General features: G+C 34.1%; 2 protein-coding genes across 6 annotated transcripts; both read left to right on the top strand.

Moving 5' to 3' along the window:
* The first annotated feature begins 478 nt into the window (after positions 1-478).
* On the top strand, positions 479-5,127 carry LOC120083152 (uncharacterized). 5 transcript variants are annotated; one of them, XM_090316382.1, is made up of 6 exons: positions 479-550; positions 714-792; positions 2,456-2,710; positions 3,223-3,434; positions 3,536-3,791; positions 4,602-5,127. In XM_090316382.1, the coding sequence occupies exons 3-6, from the start codon at positions 2,459-2,461 to the stop codon at positions 4,896-4,898; spliced, it is 1,017 nt and encodes a 338-aa protein (XP_090172508.1). In that variant the 5' UTR covers positions 479-550; positions 714-792; positions 2,456-2,458; the 3' UTR covers positions 4,899-5,127. The 5 variants fall into 5 exon arrangements, with proteins under 5 accessions (XP_090172508.1, XP_038894682.1, XP_090172507.1 ...); XM_039038754.2 differs by having other exon boundaries at positions 479-557; XM_039038753.2 differs by having other exon boundaries at positions 516-604.
* A 249-nt stretch (positions 5,128-5,376) lies between these two features.
* On the top strand, positions 5,377-9,515 carry LOC120083151 (uncharacterized). The gene is made up of 4 exons (XM_039038752.2): positions 5,377-6,967; positions 7,975-8,186; positions 8,271-8,532; positions 9,009-9,515. Exons 1-4 carry the CDS (start codon positions 6,680-6,682, stop codon positions 9,345-9,347), a joined length of 1,101 nt encoding a protein of 366 aa, XP_038894680.1. The 5' UTR covers positions 5,377-6,679; the 3' UTR covers positions 9,348-9,515.
* The last annotated feature ends 238 nt before the right edge of the window (positions 9,516-9,753 follow it).

Raw genomic sequence — 9,753 nt, 5'->3', positions numbered from 1 at the left:
CAGTGTGTTTGTCCATCCCATTGTAACCTTTAGTATTTTTTTTTTAAAGTTTGCTAAGGTCGTAAACTTCTTCTCCACAGACGACGCCAACTGTTGATGGCAGAATTCCAGTAGGAAGACTCACCTGACCTTCACATGCCTTCGACACTAAATTTATAATTTCGGAGAAGGAAGACGACCTACAAGATAAGAAAAGAAAATACCTACTTAAATAATAATAATAAATAATAAATAAATAAATAAAGATATCTTTTTTATTTTTTTATTTTTTATGTTTTGTTTCTTCTTTTTTTAATGATTCATTTTCTTTAAGGTTGAATTTGGTCCTACAGTCAACATGAGCATAGGATATAGTGTTTGTACTATCGACCTCAAGATTAGAGATTCGATTCCCTCACCCCACGCTTTAATTATATTACCTTTGGGAAAAAAATGGTCATACACGTGGATATATGGTTTCTCTTCTTAAAAAAATATCGTTTAAACCTTCGTTGGACTTAAAGAAGCTACGTCTATAGAGTCGGGTCATGTCTAAATTGTGCAAAATCATGTCAACCGTCGATCTCACTCCACTTCTGATTCTTCTTCATCTTTCTTACTTAATGTTCTGAAATACTGTTCTTGATCATTGTTGCTTAAGAGAAATACATGATTTTTTTGGAAATGCGTCCCCGATTTTCCCACTGATTACGTGTTTTTGTTCCACTCTGTAGCGTTTTACGTTGCTCTCGAAGTGAAGGAGTACCCCTGCTACACTTGAGGCGGAAGTTCAGGCAGTGATCGGAAACCTTGGTACATGAATTCATCTTCGTTTGGATCTTCTCGGGTTTTTTGTCCCTTTCTGGCTGTGAAGTTTGTTCATGTGATGTCCTATTCTGTTGTTGAGCCAAACTGTTATGTTTCTTTCAGAGAATTAGGGCAATCTGAGATTTTTTCGGAAACTGTTTATGGATTTCTGTGATCCAAAATAGTGGTATTTTTCAAAATAACATTGGGATGTTTTTCAGTATATGCATTTTGAGTTTTGAAATTTAATATATACATTTCATTTTTGTTAAATTAAAATATGTATGATGTAATATATTGTAAATTATATGATACTGTGAAATAATAATTATACAAAATTTATAACATTGAACGTGTTCTCAAATTATTTAACAATAGTTGATATTCAAGCTAATAATTAGTTGATGATTACAAGTATCTTTATAGTTTATTAATATATTACCAAACAAATTTTGAACCATGGATTAAATTGGGATGTGGAATCTTAATCTGTTACCAAATACACACAGATTCTATGAATCTTTTGTTTTCAAATTTTTGTTTTTCATATTACTATCCGAACACACCCTTATCTTCCATGTGTTCGTTTTCCATCACCCGATTCGGCAGATATGTGGATGAAAATAGGGTTCAGTACAAGAATAAGTGATAATTAGATTCGGCATTTGAGTTCGAATCTTATATCATCGTTTTGTCTGCATTGCAATAATTGATCTATGTATTAGGCTTATTGATCATTAAAGATAATATAAGATCTGGTTTTAACTAAAACGTTAGCCCCATTTGGTAATATATATATATATATATATATATATTTTTTGATATTTGAAAATTAAGCCTATAAACACCCCTTTACCTCTAGGTTTCTTTGCTTTGTTATCTACTTTCTGCCAATGTTCTAAAAAACTAAGTTATGTTTTGAAAACTAAAACAAAAAGTAGTTCTTACAAACTTTTTTTTGTTTTAGAATTTGGCTTAGAATTCAATTATTTTACTTAGGAAAAATTAAAACCATCGTAAGAAATTGGAGGGTCGGTTTAATGGAGGCATTAAAGTGATGGCTATTATTAGTTTGAAGCAGTATTTATTTGTGATTATTGGAGATATAATGCAGTATATGCTCGATAATATTTTGTATTTTGGACTCTCTTATTTAGAAAGTCACTTTAATGGTTGAATTTCACTTGCACTTTCTATCTGTTGTCATTCAGAGCTAAATCAATTAGATAAAGCCACGAGGGTTATTTGTGTTGCATAAAATTGGTGAAATTCCTTCTCCATGTGGTTCAGAGAATACATCATTGGTCCATTTATTAGTAGCTAATCTGTACCGCTCAAATTCACTGTATACTACTTAGCAAGCATATTGTAGTGCAATCGTTCTGTTCAAGTAGATATCTCTTTTTTCTCTTAGGTTAGGATTGTGAAAGATGATACAGTAACACAAATCCAATACAGATTTTTCTTTATAAATTATAAAGAACATTGATTAGTTCTTAGACCTACTGAGGAGTTTCTCTTCTTCCAAAATTGCATTGTCCTGAAATATTTGCGGTAGATAATTGATCACCTACATGGCTACTAATGAACTTTCTGTAATAACCTGTACAAAGTCTGATCTTTTTATTTCTCAATTACATGGCTTGTAATGAACCTTTTGCTTTTCCAGGCAATGATTACACCAATAGCAGTAGCATTTGCAGTGTGTCTTCTTGGATGGGTTTATCAAGCACTGAAACCTTCACCTCCAAAGATATGTGGATCAGAAAATGGCCCTCCAGTGACTTCACCTAGAATAAAGCTTAATGATGGGAGGCATTTGGCCTACAGAGAATTTGGAGTTCCCAAGGAAGAGGCACAATACAAAATCATTATGTGTCATGGCTACAATAGCTCCAAAGATATGTTCTTACCTGCCTCCCAAGTATGAGATCGTTATTCTTTGCTTAGTCATAAATGTCTCCATCTGAGCAGTGTTTAAGATTTTTTGCAGTTATAAAAATGCATTTAAATTCCAGAATTTCTTAAACTTGTTGTCCTTGGAATGGTCAAGGTTGAAAGATTTGTTTCTAAGCTCCTCACATTGGTGATGAGTGATGAGCATGAATGAATAAATTAGATTTTGGTAATTGCACTTTGTTTGAGAAAGTTTTTACCTTAAACCTAATGTAATTTGATACTTTCCTCAAATCATAGTGTGTGACTGACATTATTTGGACTGTTAAATTGAAGGTAACGATTTAAGTGAAAATATAGTGCATCTTTTTTGTTTTAGGTGATAATATATCTTTGACTCTTGTAATTTGATTCTAGCCTTATCACATTTTCTTTCCATATTTATTTTACAAGGTCCTCTACCTCGCTGATCAATTGAAGTGAGAATCCCTTTGCTTCTGTCTTATCATTCAATCATATATTCATATTTTTTATTTTCAGGAATTTATAGATGAGCTCAAGATATGTATAGTGTTATATGACAGAGCTGGTTATGGAGAGAGTGACCCATATCCAGCACGTTCGGTGAAGTCTGAAGCATTTGACATTCAAGAATTAGCTGACAAATTGCACCTTGGCACAAAATTTTATGTAATTGGATGTTCAATGGGAGCATGCGGTATTTGGAGCTGTCTAAAATTCATTCCACACAGGTGTTTTTTTCTTCATTTCACTGCGATCAATTGTTTTTCTTTTCAATTTTTTGGCTTTTTCTATACACTTTCACCAACTCTTAATGGAGCATTATTTGCAGACTTTTAGGAGCTTCCCTAGTGGTTCCTTTTGGGAATTTCTGGTGGCCTTCAGTTCCTTCTGCTTTATCACTACGGGCTTTTAGGAAGCTTCCTCGATCTTACCAACAAACATTTCAGATTGCACATTACACACCTTGGTTATACCACTGGTGGAAGACACAGAAATGGTCCCCTACCTTGGGGGTTGATGGCATGTTCTGTGATTCAGATGCAGAGATATTAAAGAGACTGTCCGGAGGCTTAAACCATAACCCGGTACTTTTCTTTTCTATAATAATAAATCAATGATTGATTAGCATATGATTCTAGATGCATGATGGAGGCACACTTGATCCAACTTTCCTAGTTTTATTTGACTTTTAAGCATTAGAGGCAATTTGGAAAAATATCTATGACTTATTTTTTCTAGAAACTCTTTAGATTGACAAAAGCGTGTTTAGCCAATGAAATAACTTTATGGTGTTTGGTTTTAGAAGTCATTTGATAATTGTAAAATAAGTAAAATATTGGTGCATTTAGTGGATCCACATTTTGCTTCTTTCAAGAATGTTTTTCTTTGAAAGCACAATACTTTACAGTTATCCCAAAATAATTCTTAAAGTGTTTGTGTTTTAGTGATTTTACATTTTTGAAATGTACTTTTGACCATATAAACAAACATCATAATAAATTTGGGAAGTTTTTTAATTAGGTAAAAGAACTACCATTCTAAACGGAGGTCAAACTCTTTGCTTGTTTCATCAATTGATATCTTGGTGCTTTATGATATTGGTTGTAGGCATGTAGTACTGTAATTGCCTTTCTTTCGAGTCTTTTTCATATTGTGATACACATGACAATGAAACATATGTCCCGGAAATTTAAAATTTAGACCAAGAAAAAAAAAAAGAAAAAAGATAGGTCAGTCCGTTGCTTCTATTATCGAATTTGAATATATTTCACCTAATTCACATCTTTAATACATTTGAATATCAACAGCATTTTGACAGAGTTATGCTTCAAGTTAACATGTTTGACATAATTCATATGCCAAATCAGTTATACTTCTTTTGCAACCAAATTTAGGAAAAAGTGACGCAACAAGGTGAAGATGAATCACTTAACCGAGACATACTGACTATATTGGGAGAGAAATGGGAGTTTGATCCCATCACCGATGTGAGCAATCCATTCCCTGACAACAGTGGCTCTGTTCATCTTTGGCAAGGTTATGAAGACCGTGTCGTTGCTTATGAGTTTAATCGTTTTATAGCAGAGAAACTTCCATGGATTCAGTATCATGAAGTTCCTGACGGTGGCCATCTAATGATTCATGATGCTGAAAAATTTGAGGCTATAATAAGGGCACTTTTGGCCAGATAAGTTCATCCTTATCGGGTGAGGCTGCCATTGTGTAATGTACTGTTGTATTGTATTAGTTTCATTATATCCACGAAAAATTTCCATTCAGTAGTGGGAACGAACTGATCCTTCTGGCTGAATGGCAATTCATTTTGCTGCTGCTGCTTGTGTTATGTAGCTGGACTCAGCTTAGAACAGCTTTGTTAAGGTGATAGATCATATCCAAAATCAAATCTATAGCTTTTATTTATGTTGTTTAGCAATAATTGACTTCTATTTCAATTGATTGAACTTAAACTTGTGTCCTTAGAATTGGTATTCTGAGTTTCTGTTCCTTCTAGAATCATAGAGAGAGTTGTGTAATCAATTCTTCTAGTAGAGAAGAGGTAGGAAGAATGAGAAAACTGAGAATATCTTAAGATTCCCTTTTGATTACTTGCATGGATCTGTCATTTGGTCCCACAATAATGGCATCAGAGCATCTTGCTCTGCATGATTCCATTCCCATTCTCATTTCTTCTCTATTCTTTACTCAAACTTTATTGTCCTTTTTTTCTTTTCTAACAATGGTTACACAATTTTAAACTAGGCAACAATTAACTTGATTTGACACTCACGTTTTGGAAGTAATTTTGATGGTGACCTTTTTCCGTAAAATATATCTCTATCGATTCAATTAGATTAGGTTTGATAGTCATCTTAGGGAAAATTGTGTATTAGGTTTGTGATATGAATCGCATCAAATTATTAATTATATTTATTTAATAATTTTGATGTAATTTTCTTATTTTTCAATTTATCATTTCTAAAACATTAAATAAGAGTACTAAGTTATTTTACTAAGGTTTACGATGTGGCACACATTAAGGTTTTGAGAGGCTATATAAGGTCTGACCATTAGGTTGTACGAGTTAATTTTCCTCCATGTTGATGAGGGAGATTCATCATCAACCTTTTGCAATTCTTGATCTAGGGTTGCATGCTTGAGCATTCAGAAAAGGTTGATCAACTTGCTTGTAGGTTTGTGTTCAAACCTTGAGTAGAGGGACTAGTTCCCTTTATCTATTGGTCTTCGATGAAGGCTCTTAATCTACAAATTTGCTAGGTCTTCATATCATAGTTAAAAATCAATCTCAGTTGGGTAGTAGCATCGAGAATAAAGCTAAGAATGCCAATAAGCCAACAATGTTTGATTTTGGGAAATTTTGGCTGAATCGGTGACTGAACTTGCTATTTTAGGAATAGAATAGTAGAGTAAAATAAGTGTAATTTAAACGTAATTCATTTTATAGAATAATGTTTAAAAAATTGTAAATGTGAGGTTATCAAGTTGCGAAATTTTGGTAGACGCAAGTGTATGGACAAGATAGAAGTACTAACGATGAACCAAAGAGGGGAAAAGTCAAGTTAATTAAACTACCATATATTTCTGTTACGTGTTCATCTCTTTATACATTTTGTTTTGAACAGGAAACAATCTCCTGTTAACAACATTCTTTCCTTCGGACAAATGATAATACAACGTTATCACTTCTCCCTTCCACTTCCTATCCAATTATCCCATTCTTACACTTAATCAAAACTTGAGTCTCTCTTCATTCTGTTCTATCAATTTGTTCTTGTGCTGTAGGATTTAATATTTATTTGTCAAACTGCCAAGTGGATTCAAGACTTTGATTTATGGACAGTAAAACATGAAGAAGACAAATAACACACAGTTGTCTGCTATAAATTTTTAATGGTTCAAATATCTTCCATAGTTCCTCTTCCTTGCAGGCTTCTGCTCTGGGAATTGGGCTCTTATGGGGCGAAAGGATCTGCTTTGCTCTTCTTCGAGGATGATTTTTATGGCGGTGGTTGTTTCGGTGGTCGGTCTTTTTGGACTGGTTTTTCAGGCCACACAGTTGCCTTCTCCACAGAACAGTGTGGAATCAGTGGGCTTATCTGTTTCTTCTCCAAGAATCAAACTCAGAGATGGAAGATTTTTGGCTTACAGGGAGAGAGGAGTGAGCAAAAATGATTCCATCTACAGGATCATTGTTTCCCATGGTTTTGGAAGCTCCAAGGATATGAATGTTCTAGCCAGTCAGGTATGGTTTCTGACCCTCAAGTAGAATCTCAACTTGTATAATTAAGATCTATGATGTCTTGCTTCTAAACTGGAATGTGGGATAGATTATTATGGGATTGGCTGGATGGATAATTCAAATTTAGGAGAAAAATGAGATTTTCTCCGCTTTCTGAGAGTGAGATTTTTTTAAACTCTTTGCTGACGTCAAATTTGGGGTAAAATTACCGAAAAGGAACTTCGTGCACGCGGAATGAGCTTTCTCGCTCTCTTACTCGTGTACTCTCACTCTCTTACTCTCACTCTTACACTCTAGCTCTCTCACTCTCTTTCTTCTCATAGATCTCTCTCCTCTCTCCCTTTCTCTCACGGTCTCACTCTTGCACTCTCGCTATTTGGCATTTGGTCCCGTTCGGTAATGCACACGGGATAAAGGACTAAGAAGAAGAAGATGATCAGAGTTGCTAGTGTGGACTCACCGGAGCTAATATATGGTCTCGTCAAAGTTGGTCACACTAGAAGAAGGAAAAAAAAAAAAGAAATAAGAGTAATTTTATAAAATTGTTTGATGATGAGATAAGCAAAAGGTGAAAATTTTTACGTTTTAAAAAGTAGGGCAAAATCATTTTGGACCTTGAGAATGAGTCTTTTAATCAATTTTCCCATTAATATACTATTTAAAATTTCATAATGACATTATAAGCTAAAGGTGGAAAAATGTTGAAAAGTTTCAGGCCTAAACTCGCATTGTTTTAGTTTTGACGATCTCGTACTGATATAGATGTTGTTATATATATGTACTTAACATCTTTCTCATTTATCATTGATTTGGAACTATATTTACATCCTAAACCAAGCTAAATTTTTTTTGTTGGTTTAGAAATAATATTAAATTAAAGCAAACCCAAATCAGATGGGAGAGTTTTTAGTTTTAGAGGCCTAACTTTCAATCCTCAAGCTTTTGAGAGTCAATTCCTATTTCCAATATTATGTCAAATGAGGTGAATTCCACTCTGCTTTATTTTGCAGGAACTAATAGATGAGTTGGGGATCTATTTTATTCTATTCGATCGACCCGGGTACGGAGAAAGTGATCCAAATCCAAGCCTGACAGTAAAAAGTGAAGCATTTGACATTGAAGAACTTGCTGATCACTTGCAAATTGGTTCCAAGTTTTATGTGATTGGTGTCTCAATGGGATCATATTGCATTTGGGGTTGCCTTAAATACATACCAAACAGGCAAGCCACAAAACTCAAATTCTATCTTTCATGTTTTCCTTTTTCAGCTTCAGTCATTTCAAACTCTAAAAGAATTGCCTGCAGGCTAGCTGGTGCAGCGCTGATTGTCCCAACTGTTAACTATTGGTGGCCTTCCCTTCCTCATAGTCTGGTAAGCAAGGATTACAGGAGACAACTTGTGCAATGGGCTTTCCGGTTTTCGCGCTACGCCCCGGGATTGTTATTTTGGTGGATTACTCATAAATGGATACCCTCAACTGCTGTCCTGGAACGAAATCCCATGTTCTTCAGTGATCGAGATATCGATATCTTGAAGTCGATTCCAGGATTCCCAATGCTCACACAGGTAACATCTGTTTGTGTGAAACAAAAATGACATGAACTTTCAGTTTTAGAAAAGTGAAAACTTTACAGCCACATGCTTTCCATCTATAGCTAAAATACCATAATTTGGATCAATAGAGTAATCTTACCTGTAATGCAAGAACCAATAAATATGTGTATAGAAATTATATATTCTTTCCTTGGTTTCCATTAAACACAACAGGGGAGTGTTTGGCCCACCAACTTCATACGTTAGTGTTAAACAACTCAACTTCAATAGTAAACACTATTGAAGTTTGCACATTTATCGAAAAACCCCGTATTTCCCTCTTTCTTTATTTTGTATGTTTATCGAGGAACTCCATCTTACAACTCTACATCTAAAACATAGATTTCCTAACACTAACTCCATACTTCATAACTCAACTCAGTGTCCCAAAAATCCGTTAAAAGCTAATTAAAATAGTTGGTATATTGAAGTATTTGTTTCGGTTATAGAATAAACTACGGGAAAGAGGCGTTTTCGACACCCTTCGTCGTGACTTTATGGTAGCGTTCGGAGAATGGGGGTTTGATCCTATGAGTCTAAGCAATCCTTTCCCTGAAAATGGAAGCTCAGTGCACATATGGCAGGGTTATGAAGACAGAGTTGTGCCATTTCAACTTCAGAGATATGTTTCTGGGAAGCTGCCATGGATTCAGTATCATGAAGTTCCTGATGGAGGCCATTTGATCGTGCATTATAGAGGTTTGTTTGAGGCCATATTAAGAGCCCTTCTAGTTGGAGAAGAATTTTGTACTTATCCTAAGCCAAATTTGTCCAATATTATAGTTTGAATTTGTTCTCATTTGTTCTGCATTGTGAATGTTTATGTGCATATTTTATTTTCCTTTTGGAATTTTCAGATGTAGAAAGCAATTTGATGAATTGAAGGTGTTAGTAATTTTTTTATATATGTATCAAACTTCTAGGTCAATAACATATACTATATGTCAGTTGAGTTATATTTGTTTTGACATGTTATAAACTTTTTGTGAAGCTTTTGTCTAAGTAAAATAGTTTCTTTTCCATATAATGGTAGATCGAAAATTTCATATCTGATACAAATTCATATAAAGTTAATTACAAAATTCATGTGTAATAGATCTTCATTTTTTGATTTTGTATTCGATAAATTTGTGATATATTTGTAGGGATTTTTACATAAGAAGCCTATCTTTAGCCATATATTTTCATAAATGT

The sequence above is a fragment of the Benincasa hispida genome, chromosome 8, assembly GCF_027475165.1.
Source record: "Benincasa hispida cultivar pf3 chromosome 8, pf3_genome.v1.1, whole genome shotgun sequence".
Lineage (NCBI taxonomy): Eukaryota > Viridiplantae > Streptophyta > Magnoliopsida > Cucurbitales > Cucurbitaceae > Benincasa > Benincasa hispida.
The sequence above is the reverse complement of the archived record's forward strand: the minus strand, read 5'-3'. Positions and strand labels throughout refer to the sequence as shown.